The following is a 23,285-nucleotide window of genomic DNA, read 5'->3' on the forward strand; positions in this document are numbered from 1 at the left end:
CAAATCTCCTCCAGAGCCAAAAAGCGCACACGGCTGTTTTCAGAGGCTAAATAGCACCTGACTAGTGACATTAATGTGTAACATGTTAGTTTCCTTTTGAAGAAATAAAGCCTTTTTCCCACTGGTCAAAAAACCCGCTAACACCCGGCTTACAGTCAGCATTCAGACCCGGGCCAAATTATTCTTTTTGGGTCATTATGGCCTCGGCTCCGATCAGAATTGATGGGAACACAAAACCTGTTTCGACACGTTAATCTCCGCCCCCTTTCTGGCGCGACGCTATGCTTTGTCTGAAACTTCTGTGACTCCTTGTCATCTCAGTTACAAATTCCGCCCGTCTCCGTCCGAGCAGCACTCGAACATCGTTCCACATTTGATAAACAGACTGAATGAACACTAGACACAATAAAGACCTGTAACATCTTCACTCTTTACTAACCCTGTTTCGGGCATGTTTGTGACGTCAGACGGTGACGCAGCAGAAAAGAGACAGGAGTGTACTCCTCTGGCAATGAGAACAGAGATAATCGGCATCTATAAGCGGGTCTTCCCGGGTCTGTAAAACCTGCATCAACGCGCTAAATTCATTGGGAAAGGAGTTTAGGAATAAGAGTCTACAGTAACGCTGGCAGCTCTGCGAGGTAAAACGCCATGTTCGACCTAGCTTACAGTGTTATCATCATGCAAACAAAGTATGATGAAAATGTTGCTATTTTTCAAGATGCACCCAAAGTGCAAATTTAACTTTTGACTAGGCCAGTTTCAATTCATCCTGAGGAGAAGACGAATGTCTGGGCTACATTTCATTTCAATCCATCCGAGTTTCGAGAGGTTTCCGTCAAAACGTGAAGCTCTTGGTGGGGTTATAAAAAAAGTGATGGGTTCATCCTCTGGGGAACATGAATCCGAACAGTATTTCATGGTATTTGATCTTATAACTATTTCAGACTGAGCCACAGTGGTGATCAGACGCTGAAAGTGCAGCTAAAAAACAAGAGGCAAGCTGCGACAAGAAGTTTCCAGGAACTTGAGTTGTCTGAATTTTGGATACAGAAAGTGCATAAACTATTAATCTGATCCTTAAACAGACCTGGCTGCACATCAACACTCACACATGTGTTTGTGTCCTGGAAACATGAAGGTAACTATCCTATAAATAGCTCCTTTCCCTTCCTTCATCTCCCATCGCCGGTCTGAACCAGAAATCCACTCGCTGTCACAGCCTCTGCAGTGTTTTTTTCCTGGAAGGAATTTGCACTTTGCCTGGGTCTCTTATATGACCCTTGTCATCAGGAACAATACCCAGGAGCTCCCTCTCAGCTCTCTCGCTGTGAAAGTGACCAGGAGGTCCGGGATGACAGGGTCGCCCCGGGGTTCCGAACCAAATGTCCACATCCTGTAGTAACAGGATGCGAGGAGATGGACTGGAGTCACGTTTCTCATATCCTGACTGCTCGGACTCCTTTGCTCCTCCCCTTGTTTTCTCCATCTTCACATGCCCGTATAGGTGTGGAAAAAGTAGGGAAAGAGGGGCAGCGAGGGCACTAAGGGCGTTTAATCAGGGGCCAGGGCGTCAAAGGCCTGAGAGAGGAGGAAGAGCTCAGTGGCGTCTGAGAGGGTCACCTCACTCTGGGAGGGGGGATATCAGCGAGTTCACACTGGGGGTGCAGGAGTAGGGGGGAAGTGTGTGCGTGTGTGTTCGTATTTGTAAGTGTGTGTCACGGTGGTTGTGGTCTACCTGTTCCCTTGAGAGTGGGTGGGAGGCTTCCACTATGTCACAGAAACTCTCGTAAACATTTCCTCGAGGCGGCCTCCAAGAAAACAACAAGGTTACACAAGTGTTATAGAATCAGGATTATAGGATTATAACACCGACACTGTGAGGATACAGACGACATCTTCAGGGGCTTCTTTTAGACAATAAAAGGTTTCCATATTGCAAAGATTATAAATTGGAGCTGGGACTATTTTACCCCAGCCTGATGTGGATCAGTCCATTAAAAGCTTAAAACAAAACCCAAAGCCAGATATGGAGATTTCTTTGAGCTCAATCATACTAAAGATGGACCCAAATACTAGAAAAACCCTGGAGACGCTCATTAAACAAAACAAATGATCTGATAAAATGTTGATATGCCTTCCTTTCTCATCTTTTCCCTCTTGTCATTATGCATTTGCATCACCTGCTTGCTAGCTTGCTAAGTTGTTACCCTCCTGCATTACATTGCCTCCTTGCTAGCTTGCTAAATTGTAAGCCTCCAACATTACATCACCTGCTAGCTCGCTAGCTAGCTTGCTTAACTGTTTGCGTCCTGCATTACATTGCCTCCTTGCTAGCTGGCTAAATTGTGAGCCTCCTACATCATATTGCCTCCTTGCTAGCTTACTTAATTTTTTTGCCTCCTGCACTACATTGCCTTCTTGCTAGCTTGCTAAATTGTAAGCCTTCAGCACAACATTACCTGTTTGCTAACTTGCGTAATCGAGAGCCTCTTGGATAATTTAGCCTTCTCGCCAGCTTGTTAAATTGTTACTCTCCTGCTTTACATTCCCTCCTTGCAAGCTTACTTCATTTTTTGCCTCCTGCATTACGTTGCCTCCTTGCTAGCTTGCTAAATTGTTACCTGCTTGTTATCTTGTTGTTAGCCTTGGTAGCTTCTAGACGTCTGCAGTAACATTAATTTGGCATCCATGTTGCCTTGCAGTAGTGTTCCCCTGACTTCTCCACTTGAATGCTAAATATATTGTGTTAAAGACTGACTGAATATGCAACAGCTAATGAGTTTCATCTTAAGGCAGCAATTATCATGTCTTACAGAGACTCTTTGATGAGCAGTGTCCTCGTTAATGTTATAATAACACCTGTGCTTTTCCCACTATTACAAGTTAAAATGTCTGCTGTAAAAAAAAAGGTCTTAGGAGAAGTTAATTGTGCAAACAAGTTAATCAAATGTAGATGAGACCACTGTTTCTTCCTGTGTATTATCACATTTTGAACAGGTGTTTTGCTAGTAACCCATGACCATGTTCCTTCCTTGTTAGCCTTTTTTTTTAGGTTTCAATATCTGAGCACACTTTTGTTTTTTAATCTCTGCGCTTACGTAGGAGAGATTTTAGTTTTTCTCAGATTGCTGACAGTGTGTTGGTGAGGCTGTCTCATGGTCAGTGAGTAAAACATTTGATGGGTGTTGTCTTCCTCTCCCAATTTTCTCCCACAGTTCCCAAACCACAGCCTGAGTCCAGACCGGAGGAACATTATCTGGAACAGCAAGCAAGGCTTCACCATCCAAACTCCCACCTATTATTACATCGGCCTCTTCTACTGCGTGACGATCGCTGACGGCGTCAAACGCCAGTCACGTGGATACTTTGTACACAGACCAGGTCAGCCAGGCAAAAAGTCCTTTAAAATACAAATCAATTCCAACATGAGCATAAATGTGTGTATGAGTGGTTTCTATGCAATAACTCAGTCCACTCTGTCTCCTAACTTCCTGTATGTCTTTCCCGTCACAGTGAGTAACATCATGGACGTGTATCTGAACAGCAGTGGACCTGTGCACGCCCTAAAGGGAGAGAGACTGGTCTTGAACTGCACCGCCATCGGGGAGTTAAACACCAGAGTCAACATCACCTGGGACTACCCTGGAAAGGTCAGACCTACATTACAGTCTCTGAAGACTTTGTATGAACCAGAGAAACACAGCTTTAGATGACAAAGCAGGAGTGATGGTAAAGGTCCCTGTCGGGTTCTGCCAATGTGCGAGCAGACAGTTATTTTATTGATACTTAAGAAACAGATGCCGCTGCCTCATAACAGTTTCGATTCTGCACTGTGCTGTCGTTTTCACAGCTTTTCAAAATAAAAGTCGGAGACTCAAAGCCGTGCCTTCAATTTTTCGGCTCTTCCTCACTTCTCCACTTTCAGATTAACAACACCGGCTCCACGTCCAAGAGGCTCCTCAAACACCGAACGCACATGTTGTTCTACAATATTCTGACCATCCCGAAGCTCCAGCGTTCAGACCGAGGCCTCTACACGTGCCGCGTCACCAGTGGAGACAAAACTAAACAACAGAAAGTGTCTGTTACTGTCTATGGTGAGTATCACTAAACTAACATCCTGACACATTGACAGATTACTCATTTATATTTATGGCTAAAACCATGATGAAACTTTTTCCTTTGCTTTCTTCGTGTAAAAATAATATGTGCATGTGTTTCCTCGATATCAGACCATCCGTTTATTCGCCTGAAGCCCAGGCATGGGTCTGTGATGGAGGCACAGGCAGGACAGAAATCGTACAAAATCACCCCCAAACTACGAGCGTTCCCTGCCCCTGAAGTCATCTGGTAAGAGAACACTTTGATCCCTGAAATCACACCTCAAAGCCTTTTGTCTTTTGTTTTCTCCACCCTGTTTTTGCCTCCAAGTCTTTTTTTATCTCTATTAATCACTGGCAAACTTCCTCATCTCCATTTCCTTAGAAATGCAAGGCAATGTTTGTGTTAGCAACCAAAGTTTGCTCAGTTGAGTTATGATGAGCTATGAGTTATGAAAATGATTGAGTTGTGAAAATGATCCAAATAATTCTTTCACTTTATAATTCCTTCTCAAAACTCAGGCTGAAGGAAGAAATGTATTTTTAATTGGCCGGACTTCTTTCCGACACTTTGCTCAGAGGTCTTTTATTTTGGCAGGCTGAAGGATGGTATGGTTGCAGCAGAGCAATGCTCAAGATACCACATGAATGGGAGTTCCCTCGTGATCCGGGATGTAGCAGAGGAGGATGCTGGGAAGTACACCGTCCTGGTACGAATCCAGGAACACGGACTGTACCAGAATCTCACACTCACACTCGTGGTCAATGGTGAGTAACCCTGGTTAAAGTCATCATCCATTAATCCCCTTTGGCTCTGTATTTGACTCCAACTCATAAACTATGTTCTTGTATCTGTGTGTGTGTGTGTGTGTGTGTGTGGTCAGTGAGTCCTCAGATAGGGGAGAAAGCGGTTTCGTTGCAGGACCCCGGGTCAGTCCCACAAGGGAGCAGACAAGCTCTCCACTGCACGTCTCACGGAGTCCCTCCTCCACACATCCAGTGGCTCTGGCATCCCTGCCCGTCCAAAGGCCTGTAAGTAGCCTCAAAGTCTGAATGCAGTGCCGTATGCACATAGATACCTTGCCTATAAAAGGAGCAGGAAAGTATGGTGGCTGACAAGGGTAAAAGCACCACAGTGGCACAAAAGATACATAAACTATGATGAGTCATTATCCATCCAAACCGGGAAAAAGAATGCAAAAGAAAAACGCTCCATAAGTGCTCAAAGCCTGTAGAGGCCCTGTTTTCATTTGTAGCATGTTTCGGGCCCGATCAGACAGAACGCGTTTAAGCAGCTTTTTTGTAGTTGTTTTCAGTGAGAGGGATGCTGTTTGTGCGCTGGTTTTGCGTTGCTGAGCGCCTCGCGTTTTTGTGCTCTGTGCGCCTTGCGTTTTTGAGGAAACACTGAGCGTTTCGAGGTGATAAAACTTCAACTCAAAGCAGAAAAGCGCCTGACATCTTTGACGTTTTTTCCATTGTCCAGTCGCATGAATGGAGAGGCGGGCCTTCTGTCAGTTTACTAAATTTGGCGATTGCCTTAACAACAGAAAAAAAAAGGCGCAGCAAGCTACTGTTTTTAACTGTAGGCATTTTACAGCCTGCAAAGCGCGTTCTGTCTGATAGGGGCCTTCCTCAGTTGTATTTGAATGATCATCATTTCTTTGAATTTGAAGCCCGTTTGTTCTAATGGGAATCTTTTGAGCCTTGTCGGCCACCGTAGAAAATGACTTTCAAAGTTGCTCAGCATCTTGGATTCTACAAAATCTACAGTTTCCCAAAAAGCACAAACTTTGTCAGGAAACTCAAATCAGGCAAATTATAGATCTAAAGCAACAAAGAGCTCTCTTTATTATTTGTTATTAATTTGACACATCAAAAATTTAACTTTGTTTATTTTTCTATACATTTGGCTGCTAAAAATAACATTATTGTATTAATGTTACAACCACATACAGTAAAAACACAAGACTGTATTTTTTTTGTGTTATGTATTTGTAAGTGTGTGTGTGTGTGTGTGTGTGTGTGTGTGATTGTGAAAAACGAGACATGTTTTGTCTATTTCAGCATGTGTTCAGACAACGTTTCCTTCTTGTAACCAGAACAGATGCCTTTGGGGGCCTTTCATGTGCGGGAATGTGTGAAAATGTGTGTGTGTTTATTTGTGTGTGTGTGTGTGTGTGTGTGTGCGCGTGTGTGCTCATCATGTCTGTGTTGATGTGTTTGCTTGCTTGTGCAACTCTTTCCCCATATGTCTGTTCAGTTTGTCCATGTGTCCTTTAACATATGTTTGTTTAAGTGCATACAAATGCCTCTGTGTCATTGTGCGTGTGTGTGTGTGCGTGCGTGGTACATTCACAGACACAGTACACAGTGTATCTCAGACTTGAAAGGACAGAGAAAAAAACACACTTCAATAGAAGCCAGTTCCGTGCTCTCAGTCACGATTTGTTGGTTTCCAAATCAAACGCTATGATTTAATGAATTTCCTGTGCAGGACGCGGGGTGAGAGGCCTGTTTATTATTGTGATTGCACGCCGCATCCTGTGATGCTTTTTCTTATATCTGACACAAACTCTATATATAAAGTTCTCATGAGAAATGGCCCAGCCCAGCGATGCCGAGGGACAGTCCATTTAGAACACACGCACGCTTACACGCACGATCGTCGAGCAGGCACTTGGCAGGAACATTGATTGAGTTGTTCTCGGAGGTCAGACACTTATTGTGTTGCTTATGACCAAGTCAGAAAGGTTAAGTATTACCTGAGAGCACCACAGCAGCCGCCCATGCTCGATTCCCCCTCTGAGACGCACTGACATCATCAGTGTGCTTGACCCTTGACCCCGGCGCTCTTACATGGCGCCATGCCGAGGTTACTATAGTGTGGTTCCAACCGCCTCTCTCTGCCAAATGCAATTTAAATAATGTACATGAACATCTTAGAGACCAGCTGAGACATATCTCAAATTTATGGTTAGGCTGAACCCATGTAGAGTGCTGTAACTCTTCATCCTGCAGAAATGTCTTTGCCTGGAAAATCTGTCAACGATATATTTAGATTTTCTCATTTTTCTTCTGTTGTACCAAAATATTGTAGACGTACGGTGTGTATGAGAGTCAACATGTTTTTGTTTCTTCATGATAAGAGTCACATGCAATCTGCTCTTGGGATGAAATGTGCCATTTTTTTTTAAACATCCGTTTGGTGAGTCAGAGCTGCATTTTTAGATTTCAATTGAAGTTTTGATTCTGAATGAGTCCTAAGTTAAATTTAAAATCAAAGTCAATGTGAAATTTGTAGGAAATTACCCACACAATTTGGCATGAGAGAAACCAAGCATGAAACAAAAAGGCAGTTACTCATACAGTTGAAAATAATACAAATTAGCATTAAAGACTTGAAAATGAAAAAAAAAGAAAATGAAGCTGCAGCTTTTAAACATGAAGAATAAAAGTATAATTGCACCATAATGTCTCAGCAGATTACGTTTGGCTCCTCTGTAAAGCTCTGTTCTGGTTCTGCTTCAGTGTCTGTACTCAGTGTGTTTCTGTAGACCAGTATATCACTGGATCCTCACTAGGCCCTTGTTCTTTGCAGCCCTGCTGCACCACAAGCCTGACGCCGCGCCGGAGGAGGCCCAGGGACAGTTGACCAGGTTGGGCCAGGCTGATGGGGGGCCTCGCGCCTGGGTCCTGGGCCCGCTCTTGGGTCTGGCCCTGGGAACCACAGCGCTCTTATCTGGCCCGGGCAGGAGGCGCACTGGGCTTCCTGTGTGAAAATCAGAGCGCTTTTCCTCTCGTTGTTTGGCTTCCTCTCCGACGCGAGACGCTTCCCAGCAGCGTGATTGTCCCTTCGTCTTCAAACGTGGCACAGTCCGCTTCCTCAAGAGCTTGATCTATTCTTGAGAGCCCTTCCCACCCCATCCCTACACACCCCTTCCCCCAACTTTGCTGCCCCCCACACATACCTCTCCGACCCCTTCCCTCACCAGCTCTGCCCTCCACCCCAACCCAGCATCCTCCACCTCTACAGAGGAACAAATCCTCATGGCCTCCAAATACTCATCAGTGCTTCTCGACAGCAGCCAGAACCCTCAGTGACATTACCAGCGATCTTATATGACGATCCTGCGCTTGCTAAACTGATGTGGAAAGTGAGGAAAGTGACTTGTAGCACTGCTGAGCAGTGAAAACCAGGAAACACAGGAACATAGAGGAAAATAAGCCACATCACTAACGATATAAGGGCACCTGCTTTACTCATTATTTATTTATTTCCTTCATTTTCCCAATTCAAGTGTTCCCCTTGCACCCAGCCATCATGTAGTTTTACGCTTCTTACATTACAGAGACATTTTGAGCCAGAAGAAGTGCAATTCCATCCATCCACCTGCCACATTTCTGGAGCTGCTTTGCTTGTTTTTTGTGTCCTAGAGTGGTACTATAATGGGTGCATGAACCGTGCCTGTCCCAAGCCCTGATCTGAGTCTGACATCCACAAAAGCTGTGAGTTTCTGTTCCGATTTTTAGCCGCTGGTAGAGGGTCAAATGTGCTCACCTTGGACGGGCGAAACAGGAGAGAGGACGAGCTTTGTGTTGTTCACTATGGGATGCCTACAGTTCTCTATTAAAAGACTGACGGTCAGCAGACGCCTACCATGTAGGAAGTCTGCACGGACCAGAGACTATGACTTCCCTCTCTCATATTATGTCAAGTGTCATCCCATGTCAATATGTCTTCTGTTTGTCATGATGTCAGTATAACAGCCCTGTTGTCTTTGATTACAATCTCATGTATGCGTGATACAACAAGCCATTTAAAGAGAACGAGTGCCTTAAGTGTAAAAAGCAAAGTCCATTTCTGTGTGTGAATGTGCGTACTCGTGCTCGTGTGTCAGTGAATGTGTGTGTGTCCCATTTTACGGGTGTCTCCCAATGTGATTTATTCCCTGTATACAGATGTTCTATGAGTAATATATGAATCTAATATTTAATAATTTTATACGACTAACTTACATATGACGAATGACAATATTTGCCAACTTTGTATGACTCTGTTAAGATGTATTGAAGTGTTATATCCGTTGTTTGTGTTTTTGCATTAAACTTTGCTTATATTTGTGTACGCTTGTGTTTGGTTTATACGGCTCTGTGGTTATTTCGGGGCTGAGACAGGAACAGACAGGGACAGCGGTAAAAAGTGTATTTTAGGCAGCGAAACAGGACAGGAAGAAAAGGCAGGAGATGACCCCCACTGATACACAACCGCACAGTTCATTCATATTTCCAGGCGGCTGCTGCTCACCCTGTTGGCAGGCACACACTGTGCGAATGTGGCTGTGTGAATGTGTATGCAAGTGTGTTCGTTTTCTGTTTCTAACTCTGTTTATGTCCTCACATCCATCTAACTAATCCTATTTTTGTGTACAAGTGCAGCTGTACCAGTGAGTGGGGAAGTTTTTTCCTGGGAAGCGTGGGAGTGTTCGCTGGAATCATCTGTGCCTGTAAGATGAGTGTGTGTGTGTGTGTGTGTGTGTGTGTGTTTGTTTGTGACTGTGGATTTGTGTGTCAGGCCTGTAGTGTCATGCACAGGGTGGGTCATTTGTGCAGTCCCGCACTAGATGCCAAAAGGAAGAGCAATCAGGGAGCAAAGACGGAACCAAACTCAGGGAGGAGCTCAGGACAGACAGAAAAGGATGACGACAAGGATACAGACAGAGACAGGGAGCGGAGAGGGGCAGTGACACATCTATAAACACGCAAAGGATCAATGGACAGAGGGGAAATGACAGTTTACAATAAAGATGGTGGTTTACGTCTAAATAATAAAGTCCTGTCTTCATGATAGATAGATGTAAAGATACCAATAATAGACCAATTATATAATCGGGTGTGTACAGGTTAAAGAAAATAACATATGAAATGTAGCCTTTAGCAATAAAGTAATAGTAATTAGTAGTAATTTGTAGTAGTCATTTTCAGCACCATTACACAATTTTATGTGTATTGTGCCTCAAAAATTAACAAAGAAAAACACATCTTTATTTTGCAACTTTTTAATAATAATTCCTTCAAGCTAATACTGCATTCATACTGAGGGTTGCAGAACAGAGGATCTATAACTCTCTTACTTGACTATTAATTGTAAAGCTAGAGCTTGGATATAATTCATAACTATATTCAACCTGGAGACTGTTATCTTACCATACAGACTAGAATTAGAGGGGAAACAGGCAAATTAAAAGATATCTAAATCATCCAAAGATCAGCAATTAACATATTAAAACATGTTTATTAAATTTAACTAAGTAAAAACGACAAGTTATGGTTTATTGTGACGATATTTTTTGCTAAGTGCAGTAACTTTCTGAATTCTGACTTGTAGCTAGCTGGGACGCTACTGGTAAACGGCTAAGCTAGCTAACTTGCTGCCAGCTATATGTTTACCTTAGCTAAATATAAGTCAGTACAGACATGCTATCAAATATTCTCATGTAGCCAGCTGTCGACAAGAAGTGTATCGCATAAATGTTTAACTCTTCATATCACTTCTTAACCAAATGGCAAGTATTTTCTAATTATCTTTTTCCGACGTAAGTAGTAAATTAAGAAAGTAGCTAGGTTATGATTAAACTAGTTAAACAGCAGAAAATAATCGCTAGCAGTTTTAATAAACAATTTAGAAATTCTGTTTCAAGCTTCTCTAGGGTGAGGTTTTACTGGTGTATGTTAATTGTAAATTGAATATCTTTGGGTTTTGGACTGTTGAGTGGACAAAACAAGCAATTAATTAAGCATTATGTTCATGCAGAGTTTATGGACACACTGAGGGCACATGATCAAAAACGTAATAATAATTGGAAACATTTTAAAAGTAATTAATTGTTTAAAGGCTCTTTGTATATTGAATTTTTTTTTAAATGTCAGAGTAAAATCTGCTAAAATAGAAATGTTTGTGGTGCCACAACAATGAATCAAACAAGTGATGACGTTTAATTCAAATACAGCTGCATATTTCATCATTGCTTAAATAGAAATGTTATGAGACATGATAAAATATTGAAAGGATATTTTCACTATTAAATTTATTGATCAGGTATTGTGTGTTTTGAGGCCCCTTCCCAGCTTCCCAGAGTTTTCACCATAAGGAATTGTTCATAAACAAACCACAAAGCAGCTTGCACAACGTCCAGTTCCCACAGCTCCGCTTGTATGTAATCTATGGATTTAGGGACAGGAACTCTTGTCCTGGAAATGTGGGATGATTTGTTAAGAATGGAAGGAAGCTGATTCACGGGATGACAATACCACCTCTGCATCCTCCATGGAGGAACAATCTAGTATTACAAAGCACACCAAAGATCCTCTATTGTCAGCCTGCAGGACAGGGTAAGAGGATGTGATGCTGTAGATGATGATGATGTAGGTGAAGATAGTATCAAGCAGCGATGATCAAGGAGTTTTCTTGATGTTCTGGTCTTCCCCCTGTTGAGCACAGCTGAGAAAAACACATACACACACACACACACACACCTGGGGTCAGCATAAAATTACTTGTGTCAACACAGCTGAGCTCTCCACCTCCTCCTTCTTCTTCAAGGTGTGTGTGTCCAACGTCCTCTTCGCTATGGAGCCCTGTGACAGAGAGAGTCCCCGCCAAGTCCACAAGCAACCACATCCTGAGTGTTACGCACAGACAGGAAGTGCTTCAGGGGAAGAAAAAGGTAGGTGAAGCACTGAAATACACACTATGATCGGCAGAAGAGCCAAGATGCATTATAATTTAGATTAAAGGTTACCCTGCACTTTTAAAAAATAGGTTAAAAAATAAAAAATCATTCTGATATGGAAACTTTTAAAGGTACAACAACTACAGTCGGTCCTGCAGGTACATTTTAATTGTAGTTAGGACCAGATTTTTGTTAAAATTTGACCTCAAATGCACCAATCTGTATAAATATTTAGAACAGACATTAGGGAAACTGCACTTTACTGCTTCCCGTGTTCCACACACACATTCACAGGCACACACCTTTATTAACACTTATCGACAGCTTGCATGTTGAGCTGCCCACTGTGCTGGAAGTGGGTAGGAGGTCCGGCTCAGAGACCCTATTGTCTGCTCAGTGGGCCAATGGAAACTGTGATTCCTGCCATCAGTGGCAGAGGTAACGAGTCTGAACCCTACATGTGTGTTTCAATATGTGTGTGCGTGTGTTGCTGTTTTTCATGGTGTGCAAAGAGCCGCTTTGTTAATGAGGATGTTTGTGGTTTCCATAGACGGTCGGCGTCCTGACTGTGGCAGAGGCCTTTGTGTCTGGAGTGTATCGCTGCGTCGCCTACAACTCAGCAGGCACGGACCAGCTCGATGTCCACTTCTACGTCACAGGTGATCAAGATGAATCATCTCCTCACATGCACCATTTATGGGAGTGGTAACTTCTCCTCCACGTCTGGGAATTTTTTTCAAAGCTTAATTAAGAAATTACAGTAAATCGATCTATTTAAAGTTCGTCCTTCCTCCTCCTTTCCTCTCCCAGATCTTCTTTTGTATTTTAAATAACTAGTTTCTGTCTCACGCCTGTTCTCTGTTTTACTCACTTTACGCCCACCTCCTGAATGAAACTACGCCTATATCAGCTGATCCGCTTGATGCTTTGTCATCGTTAGCTTGGCAACTTTTTGACTGATACTTTATCCAGAATGTTGACTGCAGACTATTGACTATTTTACTGTTTAACCAGTTGAGTTTTAGTCAATGAAATTGTTTTAAATTATTTTCTTCATTACCCTGAAACCCTGTAAAGGACTACGCTAAAATGGAACCAACACATTTTGATGTTAGACTGAAGCAATCCGATCAGACATAAAACCCAAGCGACCCTGTGGTACTGACTGGTTTGATTATCATGACATTAATCATTCTTATGATTTGATTTCACACCAGTAAACACATGCTCATACACTTACTACTTCACAGACAAATGTGTTTCCTTTTGGTCTGACTAAATTAAACTTTGATGGCATTTATAAGATTAAACTCTGGCTAAGCTTAAAGGAGGAATTCACCCCTGGATAAAGCCACTGTCAGTCAAAGCTGGTGTTCTCTGTAATCAATAGAAGCAATAATATTTGAAATTGGCGCCATAACTGTGGAGAAATTTGTACAAACAGCTCGTGGTTTCGTCCATTCTACATTCCTACAACACCCAGCATGCATTGCACCCCTTCCTCTGAAAAGAACGGCCCAGCGACGCTAGAGTGAAATACTACCGATTTCCAGACAAAAGTTCCTTTCATGTCAAAGTTCCTCAGTTTGTTTGTGTTGAAGAAATTTTGATTGCATTTTCATAGGAAAAATAGTACCAAGCACAATGACTCAAATGACACAAAATGCACATTCATGTAATTCTGTCACATGAATGTAGACAAAGTTAGCATGCATGCGTCAGGTACATCCTGCAGTTCAGTGTGTGATGTGAGGTTATATTTGTTTCCAGGTGTACAGGTTTTTGTGTCCATTTGTTTTTGTGTGTGCAAAGGTGTGTATGTGCTCTTAGTGTATGAGCAAGAGCGAAACAGGAACCTGGGGCTCTTATCGTTCCACTTCCCCGTGCAGCGCACTTCCTTGGACTGGCAGGTCCGCTTTATTTCGGGAGGCCTTGGGGTGTTCGGGAAAGATAAACACTATCTGCCATCAGGAAACTCTCGAGCCGTTTCCACGGGAAGTTTCAAATGGCTAAAGTAAATAAAAAGCCTTTTCACTGTATTCCACTCGCTGCTTTTACCCACAATAGCCATTCAGCATTGTGGTCCATGTTCAAAAAAAGGAGGATTAGTCCAATCAGCTGTCCTGGTTTCAGGCACCAGACAGGGTCCACATTTGCATGCCAAGAAACTGAGCGGGCTAATTCATCAAACAGGAGGTCTGTTGTGTTTACGTTTCCTCTCTGATTCCATTAGACGTCCCAGGAGGCTTCACTGTGAGCCAGAGGGAGGAGCCTAGAGAGGGCGGAGACCTCCACCTCACCTGTGCGGCCAACAAGTACCTGTACACAGCGTTGTCATGGCAGCGAGTGAACGACACAGAGGACGTCCCATCCTGCAGCCGGGCTCTGAGCGGTCAGCAGCTCACATCGGGGGAGTTCTCCATAACTCTGGACCTGCTGCTGAAAAACCTGACGGCCAGAGACTCCGGAGCCTACAGGTGCTCCGCCCGCCACATCATCACCGGACAGGACACACACCTGGATGCACAGGTGGTGGTCACAAGTGAGTAGTTGCATCTCCTCTTCTCCTCTATTTATCATTTTCAAAACTGTCCTCATGTGTTAAATTATCCAGGGGCCTTCGAACGCACCATAGATTGAGGATATTTATTGTTGCAGGGCCCCATGTGAGTCTTTTTCAGGGCCTCAAATTGTAGCTGAAAATCTGTTTCCTAAATTTCAAACACAGATTGAGTAGTTCAGCTGTCACTCCATTGAAAGCTCACAGCCTCCCCGTGTTTCCTGTGCTCATGTGTTGCACATACATACAAACAAACAAACAGCCACACGCTCTCACAGAGTTCTGCTTCTTGGGAATTGGGTCCCCTCCGACTTCCTGGGGCCCCACCCTGCCTTTGCTCTTGCGCTCCAGCTCAGCACCTCTTTCACGTGGGAATGAGCCCTTGTCTGGAGGAAGAGCGCACAATGGCACTTCCCACAATGCCACATTTACAGGCCCCCACACAGGGCCGGAGGAACAATCAGCCAATCAGACACTGTCAGGCCCCGGCCCCCGCGGACAATCATCAATTGTTGTCCAGGAGGAAGATAGGGGAAACAACAATCAGTCGCCTTAGTTAAGTGACTTTTCTTCATGTCTTTTACTGCTGTTCGCTATACAATCAGGGCTCAACACGTCATCTTCCTCTCTCGGGACCCCCACAAGGGAATTATTAGAGAGAAAGAGGGAGAAAATTAAACATGTGGTCAGAAAGAGTCACAGATTGAGGAGTCACCTGTTCTAATTATAGTGTGAGTATTGTACTTAAATAAAAGTGCACGAGAGGGAAACGAAAAAAACTACATTCACCCCATTGTGTACACTCATGGGCCTGTAACAGCCCGCATGATGAAATACTACATTGTGTTTTCTTAATAGAGTTTGTATTCAGGGGTATTTCAGGGTGAGACCCAAGAGAACGCACACGTCAGCTGACTCACAGGTTGAAGCCAAGGCCACTCTCATGGAAAAATGTGTCACTACTAGTGCACAATTATTGTCCTAAAGTGGCACTGGTCCAGAAAAGTGTGGGAAAAAATAGCACTGGTTTCACTTCATCCCAAAAGTGTTTCCGTCTAAAAATAACTGCAGCTGTGCTCGGACACTCGTGACGCTCATTCGTTTTAGGTGATTTTCAGTGGAAGAATTATTAAAGCAGAAACACCGCAGTGTGAAATATATTTAGTTGTAAGTAAAATTGCTGTATTCAAAGTTTGAATTTAAGTAACGAAAAATGTAATTTAAAGCTGGCAACATTTTCTTTATGTAACGAGGGGTCAGTCATGGTGACAAACCAACGCCTATCTCTGTTCCCCAGAGCACTTTAAGCGTATTTATTTTCCGGCCCACTCCTTACCTTTCAGTTTCAGTTTCAATTCACTCTCATTGCTCTCATTTTCAGCTGAAGCAGGCAAATTCTTCCAGCGAAAAAAATCCAAACATCCTACCAGACACGGTCTGCCTCGTAGCAAACTGCAGACAAAGACAGCTCGCATCTAACTTGTGAACAAAGTGGTGGAAAGGATAAAAACTCTCCCAAAACAGAGCATAAAGAAGTGTGAATATTGGACTTTCAGTTTTCAAGAAACACGACTCTAGATACAGTAAATGCTAATGTTGCTCTTTGTTTGCTGAATGCATATAATGTATAAACAATAGCTTGCTAACAATTTAGCTATTTCAGAGTGACAACAGATTAGTGTCAAGTTTACAGCTTGTTTCTACTAGGGATGGGCATTTGAAGGCATGTCAATATTCGAATATTCTATAGAAAAAAATCAGATATCCGGTTAACCTTACTACAAAAAAACTCTCTGTAGCGGACCAACCACAGGGGCAGAGGTTGCAGCCACCCCAGCAATAGGGCCCTATCTCAGCCTACATGCGGCCCAAAGCACCGTGGTGTACAGTGCTATTTGTCACCCGATGCAGTCTGTCTCTGCTATTTAAAGGGCGCATTAGTAAGATCACAATGCGCACGGGGACACACAATAGCGCTCTTCCTCATAAGGACATATCAGTGTATTTGCTGACCAATGAAATGAAGTTGTTTATGAGACAGAGAGACGACGAGCTTTTGATTCCCTCGTCTCCTCACATCACAATACTGCTTTCGGTTTGGTGCCAATCTGGTGATGCCAGAAGACGAGGACACGCTCACCGCTGCCTCCACACACGCCTGCTTCACCTCAGAGAGATTCCTGCTCAATTTATTATAAACCTCAAACACAACACTCTGGCTCTGACAATCGTGCCCGCAGATATTAACACACTGTCCAGTGTCCATTACGCACACACTGGAGAGTACAGCCATGTGATCCTGTCCGACCCTGATGGCGTGTCTGGAGATTTAACTAATTAGGCTAATTAAATTACACTGCTGTTTTTTCTTTATTCTACTTTTGACATATTTTAAATGACAAGTTAAATGAACAGTATTTTATTTTAATTGAATATTCAAATACCCGTGCCTATCTCTTGTTTCCACTGCCCCCTAGTGGCCAAAAATGTTATTTAAGTGCTAATCACGCAGAATTTAATCAATTAGATAGTCACTGATGTGTAAATTGTATTTTTAAAGTAGAAAAAGTTTTCACCACTTTATATTCTGCTGTTTAGCATATAGATGAAATAAAGTGTCTTTTAAGCTAACAAAGTAACTTAGCCGACAGATAAAAGAAGCGGAGTAAAGATGGAACTATTTTCCTCTGAAATGCAGCAGATTTGACTCATCACATTCATGCTGTGTGTGTTTCTTCTGTCAGTTTTGGAGCCTCCGGTGCTGCTTGATAACTTGACAGATTGTACTGTCAATGTCAGCAGCTCGGTGATACTGAGCTGTCCCTCTGAGGGTGTCCCGCCTCCGACCATCACATGGTACAAGGATGAACGTGCTCTGTCTCAGGGATCAGGTAAAAACACTAAACTTGCAAACTTCAGCTTTAGCTTCACTCCGGTGTCTAAGAATGTGTGCCCCCATGTTTAGGGATCGTTATATCACCAGAAGATGGGACGCTCCATATTGATCGCATCACAAAGGAGGACCAGGGCCTGTATACGTGCCAGGCCACCAATGAGAGGGGGTCTGCAGAGAGCTCTGCCCATATATGGGTCAACGGTAAGGAAACAAGTAGTATTTTTCAAGCATTTTTCTTAAAGATGGGGCTCTTCCATATAAGGGCATGTCTGAATGTCCATTGTTCCCAGCTCTGTATAAAGATGCATCGCCTGGATGCCCAGACATATAGTTCAGTTTTGTTTTTATGGATGCAGTGTTTACAGTAAAGGCTGTGTGTCAGTTCTATTAATGGAAGATGATGTGTTGTTCCATTTCTGAGTAAACACTGATCAAAGAACGTCCTTACGTAATCACAATGAGGGACACACACGCCGCCTTTTTACTCTGTTTGCTCATACACACACACACACACACACACACAGGTACGTCAAGTGGTAGCAGATAAAGGACTCCTGTGGTTCAGTTACCCTCCACCCCTCGAGTTTGAGGACTTCTCGGTGGCAGAAGTGGAATCAAGCTTCCCGATCCGAGTGTGCAGAGAGGAGTGGCTGTGTTTTGTTGAGTTCTGATCAGTCAGGAAGGAAGCTGTCTCCCGTTTTTATTTCCTCTGGAGGGGCCCGGGGCCTGCATCCCGGAGAGGCTCTGCGCTACAGCGAGCCGGGCATTTCCAGCTCTTCACATTACAGAAAGAGAAAGACAAATAAACTTAAGAGTATGAAAGAAGGTTGGATGCTTGTGTTTTTGGTATAGGGTGTGATAATGAAAACACAGCGCCCCCATTTGGAGGAAATTATAACTGGAATTATCACAGTATCTGATTTTTCTTTAATTTTGGTCGCTGATTATCTCAATTGTCAAGACTTTGCAACTCACTCAACGCCGGCTTGTTTGTAAAAATTAAAATGTAGTTAGACGCAAAGTTAAAGTAATAATCTGGAAGATTTTCTTTTAAATACATGTCTGTTACGTCACTATCTATCACCAAATGAGGTAACACAAAGGTGAGCCTACAGATACAACTTAAAAAAAAAAGATGAAAATCCAAAGAAAAAAAAACAAATTCGATGCAAGGAAAATCAAGCGTGACAACCGGAGCCAATTACCGTTTATCGCCATTAGGTGCCACCAAACCGAAATCTTCGAGATTCTATCTTTAAAGCTTCAGAGTCACTAATGTGTTCCTTTGGTTTGTGTGTGTTTAGGTGCCTCTGAAGCCTCATTCCTGGAGATTCCCACACTCACCTGTACCTGTGTGGTGGCCACTCTTTTCTGGCTTTTGCTCACGCTCTTCATACGCAAACTTAAACAGGTATGTTGAAGTACATTTTTACTAGTACAATGACACAGATATATTTTATTATTTATTTATGCCACTCTGGATTTTTGATGTACGTTTTTAAGTATTCTTATCTTTCTTGCAACTGAAGTGAGAGTTTAATCCTTCCCTAATACTTCCCGATTGTACGTCTGTGGGATGATTTAGCATCATCTCTTCTCGTGCCACCTCTTCCCCTCTTTCAATCTTTTCACCTGAGTCATCTTTCACATTATGACAAACTTGTTTATAATTATACAACAGTTAATTCTGACCAAGTAATCTGATTGGACAAGAGGCATTCTATGAGTGCTGATAAAGAGTACAACATCACAGGGACTTTTCACTCTGTGTATCACTGCGCCTCAACCAGGTGTTCTGAATACTGTTAGTGTTAGTTTTTTTCTTTTACTGTTTTATGTGTTCTTATCTGCACTAATAAGGATTGCACCCAATTTCGTTGTACATGTACAATGACAATAAAGATATTCTATTCTATTCTAGTGAACATTACAGCAGACCGTGTATGTCTATATTAATCTAGCTGGTACCTCTGAATCACACAGCAGACTCTTCTTTCACTGGTTGATGATCAATTAAAACACACAGATAAATATACATTATACAAAGTAGCTGATCTATGGTAACCTATAGAAACAGAGTGCAGGAGAATGTTTGGGTTGCTCGGCAACAACAGTGCAGTTTCAGTTAAGTTGTGGAACTAGTTCAGTTGGTGGAGCAAAAAATAATCTGTTGTTGATTGTTACTGCTAACTACTATTTGCCGCTTGTATAACTTTAGTATAAAAGCAATATCACACTCGAGGTCGTGATGTTGAAATGAATATCATCACGGCTGTGATTCGGTCGCAGGCCTGAATCGCAGCTTAATTATGTTTATGTTGTGTTGGTGAATATGTGAAGTTGCCAAAGTGTTTTTATAACACTGTAATAACCCAAAATGCATTTCCTTTGTGTATACCAAATACCAGGAACTTTAAATACACGTCTTTGTTCATATAGTAATATTATTGGCCTATTTGATTTCCTATGAATGACCTATAAAAACCTCTACTTATGCAAACACAGTATTGTAGACTGGTTTCACTTGTATATAATTTGCTCATGTATTTCTTTCTCTATCTTTCTTCAAAGCCCAACACCTCAAACACCAAACCAGAGTACCTGTCAATCATTCTGGACACAGGAGACGGACCAATAGAGGAGCAGTGTGAGAGACTGCAGTATGACCCCAACCAATGGGAGTTCCCTCGAGAGCGTCTCAAATTAGGTACAGTCTTTATTTTACGAATGCAAAACGTATGTTTTGAGCGTGATTGGCTTCAACAGGGAGGATTCTGGAAATGTAACAGAGAGAGGGAAGGTGTTTAAGATCCCTGCACAGATACGAGGACTTTCTCACAGCTCTTATCAGGCTATTATTGGGAGTGACTCTCGTTCCATTAATCAGACTCTGCGTCTGTGTTGTCTGTGCGGCGCTAATCAACTCCAGCAGGGGGTGTGTAAACTGTGTTGACTGGAACTAATCAGCTCTCACTACCATCAGGGCTGGCGGCGGTTAGATGGGGTCTTCTCTTATCAGCATCTCACGTTCCAGGATGGAGGATGATAAGTGATTAATAAAGGAGCTCAATTAGACACAAAAAGACACCTCCCTTGCTATCCATCTGTCTATTATCTGTACTGCTGATCCTGCTCAGGGTCGCGGTGAGGCTGGAGCCCATCCCAGCTGTCATGGGGCGAGAGGCGGGGTCAGTCACAGGGCTGACATGTTCACACTCACACCTACGGGCAATTTAGAGTCATCAATGAACCTAATGAGCATGTCTTTGGACTGTGCCTGGAGGAGTAACCCGCGCATGCACAGGGAGAACATGTAAACTCCACACAGAAAGACCCCCTACGTTCTCTCTCTCTCTCTGTCCTCTCAGGGAAACCTCTGGGCCGTGGAGCCTTCGGAAAGGTGATGCAGGCGTCTGCGTTTGGCATCGACAACGCCACCAGCTGCAGCACCGTGGCGGTCAAGATGCTCAAAGGTAGACGATCATGTCCCTGCTGTTGTGAGGAGAAACAAATTACAGTTCTATGAGACAACATCCATGTACATCCTTTTCTACCTTTTGTCCACCAGAGGGAGCTACAGCCAGCGAACACAAAGCTCTCATGACTGAACTGAAGATCCTCAACCACATTGGGCATCATCTGAATGTAGTCAACCTGCTGGGAGCTTGCACAAAGCCTGGAGGTGAAATAAATATGTCTGTTTATATAAACACAACATGATTGCTCTGCATGTATAGGTAATAATGTGTGTGTATGTGCTCTCACACTCATATTTGTATGTGTTTTCTTTGTATCCAGGACCACTGATGGTGATTGTCGAGTACTGCTGCTATGGAAATCTCTCTGCCTTCCTGAAGAGCAAGAGAGAGGTGTTTGTGCACAGCATGGTGAGTTCAGCTTTCACAGTTATCTTCGGACACCATCAAACATGTCGCCAGAAAAAACAAAACAGGACCTCCATGTCTTGTGAATATAGTTCACACTTGCCCCACACCTCTTGTAGTTGAGAAACAAACAAAATCACCCCTTTGTGCTGCACACAATTTCAAAATCATACACTCACTTCTGCAATCTTGTTGAGGTTTGAAGATGCTATCTGTTCGAGACGGAGGTTTGCTTCCTTATTTTATTAACAGTTTTAGACACGAGTAAAAACTGGGGCCTCGAGGTCTGAGCAAAAACATGTTCACGCGTCCGTCAAGAAGCTTGTCTGTTTTTATTTTTACCCTCTCTCAACAGTTTACAAACTATTCACTTATAATTTGTCCCAGTTTCAGGATGCAGGTCCAGGTTGTGTCAGCGTGTCCGACTGCCAGAGCAACATTAGACGTCAGTGTGATGAGAGAGAAGAGAAAGGGATTAATCAAGGTAACACAAGCGCTAAATGAACTAAGGATGCACGATATTAGACTTTGGGCCGATATACGATATGCCGATATTTTCCAGGTGCACACTTGTGCCGAGTTGATGTCGTAGCATTACGTCAAGCTTTTTTAGGGAATCATCGAGCATTTAGGCAGAATTAAAGTGTTGTTTTATCGGTGGAAAATATCGGCAGAAAAAGGACATTTCCGCCGATGCCGATAACGTGCCAATTATATCGTGCATCCCTGAAATGAACACTTCTTTTGTGTTAGCATGACCAGACTGCTTCATTCCATCGCCTCTCTTTCCTCCTCTAGATCTCAAATCTTCCTCCAGCTCTCCTTTATTCCTGGAGGATCTCATCTCCTTCAGCTTCCAGGTGGCGCGAGGGATGGAGTTCCTGGCCTCTCGCAAGGTGTGGTTCAGTACTCCACGTGTGCATGTGTGTATGCAGGTGTATTTCATGAATTCATTCATGTTCTCTGTGTTTCTCCATCAGTGTATCCACAGAGACCTGGCAGCCAGGAACATTCTGCTGTCTGAAAGCAAAGTGGTGAAGATCTGTGACTTCGGTCTGGCCAGAGACATCTACAAAGACCCCGACTACGTCCGCAAGGGGGATGTGAGTGCAGGGGAGAATTCTGGTTCACAAAAACACAACGTGAAAGTTGTACATTTCGAATTTACAGGGTAACACTGCAGTTACAACAACAGGAGAAAAGGACATTTTTAAGTTGACATGTCAAATTTAAGATATGCTAGTATTTAATTGTTATAATATTTAATTTACTTGGAATTTTTCGTATTTTAATAAATAATTTTGTCTTAAAAAAATGAGGTATTTTAAATTTTTACACCTGCTCAATTACAAAATCAACAACCACTATCTGTAAAGACAGTCACAGCAGGTAAAAAGGTTGTTTTAAATGTCAAATACATTTATAAATCCCTCAATAAATTACTCATTTGTGGTTATTTACATGGTTAGACAGGAACTGCTATAGTGAAAATAAAATCAACCAAATAAGGATTAAAATGCCTTAAACCACATTGCAACTCTAATGTTAATAAACTAAATGAATGAGTGCTTCCTGTAGCTGCTTTTTAACTCTTTACTAGTTAACCTAACATCCACCCTGTGATCTGATTGGCTGACAGGCCCGCCTGCCTCTGAAGTGGATGTCTCCAGAGTCCATCTTCGACAAGTTGTTCACCACGCAGAGTGACGTGTGGTCCTACGGCATCCTGCTGTGGGAGATCTTCTCTTTGGGTAAGAGCTCATACAACCATGCTTTTATTCTGAAGATAAACAGGAAGTGGAAAAAATCCAACACAGACCTTGGACCTGATTTAACTTTGTTGTTATCTGTGTGTACGTGTCTCACAGGAGCTTCTCCGTACCCCGGTCTTTACATTGATGAAGAGTTCTGCCACAGGCTGAAGGCGGGAACAAGGATGCGAGCACCTGAATACAGCACACCTGAGATGTGAGTAGATGAATATCAGTGCTGACATGGACTTGAGTTGAATCAAACCTGCTTTGCATCAGACGTGTAACATAAAGGTCATCAAAAACACTGGAACACTGTTCTGTGTCCTTATGATAAACGTTAAACCCTTTGGCCGTCTGT

General features: G+C 42.9%; 1 protein-coding gene across 2 annotated transcripts in view; it reads left to right on the plus strand.

Annotated features, from left to right (window-relative positions):
• flt1 (fms related receptor tyrosine kinase 1) overlaps window positions 1-23,285 on the plus strand; it is a 34,943-nt gene that overhangs the window by 7,998 nt on the left and 3,660 nt on the right. The window contains exons 5-25 of one of the 2 annotated variants that reach the window (XM_069667228.1): window positions 3,219-3,384; window positions 3,517-3,653; window positions 3,929-4,100; window positions 4,236-4,353; window positions 4,702-4,871; window positions 4,988-5,135; window positions 11,704-11,827; window positions 12,384-12,492; window positions 14,067-14,375; window positions 17,138-17,284; window positions 17,359-17,490; window positions 18,594-18,700; window positions 19,861-19,996; window positions 20,658-20,762; window positions 20,858-20,971; window positions 21,088-21,176; window positions 21,561-21,657; window positions 21,972-22,069; window positions 22,154-22,276; window positions 22,813-22,924; window positions 23,042-23,141. In XM_069667228.1, the coding sequence (XP_069523329.1) occupies window positions 3,219-3,384; window positions 3,517-3,653; window positions 3,929-4,100; window positions 4,236-4,353; window positions 4,702-4,871; window positions 4,988-5,135; window positions 11,704-11,827; window positions 12,384-12,492; window positions 14,067-14,375; window positions 17,138-17,284; window positions 17,359-17,490; window positions 18,594-18,700; window positions 19,861-19,996; window positions 20,658-20,762; window positions 20,858-20,971; window positions 21,088-21,176; window positions 21,561-21,657; window positions 21,972-22,069; window positions 22,154-22,276; window positions 22,813-22,924; window positions 23,042-23,141 (2,813 nt within the window). Of the gene's footprint in view, window positions 1-3,218; window positions 3,385-3,516; window positions 3,654-3,928; window positions 4,101-4,235; window positions 4,354-4,701; window positions 4,872-4,987; window positions 5,136-7,701; window positions 9,225-11,703; window positions 11,828-12,383; window positions 12,493-14,066; window positions 14,376-17,137; window positions 17,285-17,358; window positions 17,491-18,593; window positions 18,701-19,860; window positions 19,997-20,657; window positions 20,763-20,857; window positions 20,972-21,087; window positions 21,177-21,560; window positions 21,658-21,971; window positions 22,070-22,153; window positions 22,277-22,812; window positions 22,925-23,041; window positions 23,142-23,285 lie in introns of those variants that run through there. The other variant, XM_069667229.1, reaches the window with a different exon arrangement.

The sequence above is a fragment of the Semicossyphus pulcher genome, unplaced genomic scaffold (assembly GCF_022749685.1).
Source record: "Semicossyphus pulcher isolate SPU_LCO1_2020_fin unplaced genomic scaffold, fSemPul1.0.p SCAF_18, whole genome shotgun sequence".
Classification (NCBI taxonomy): domain Eukaryota; kingdom Metazoa; phylum Chordata; class Actinopteri; order Labriformes; family Labridae; genus Semicossyphus; species Semicossyphus pulcher.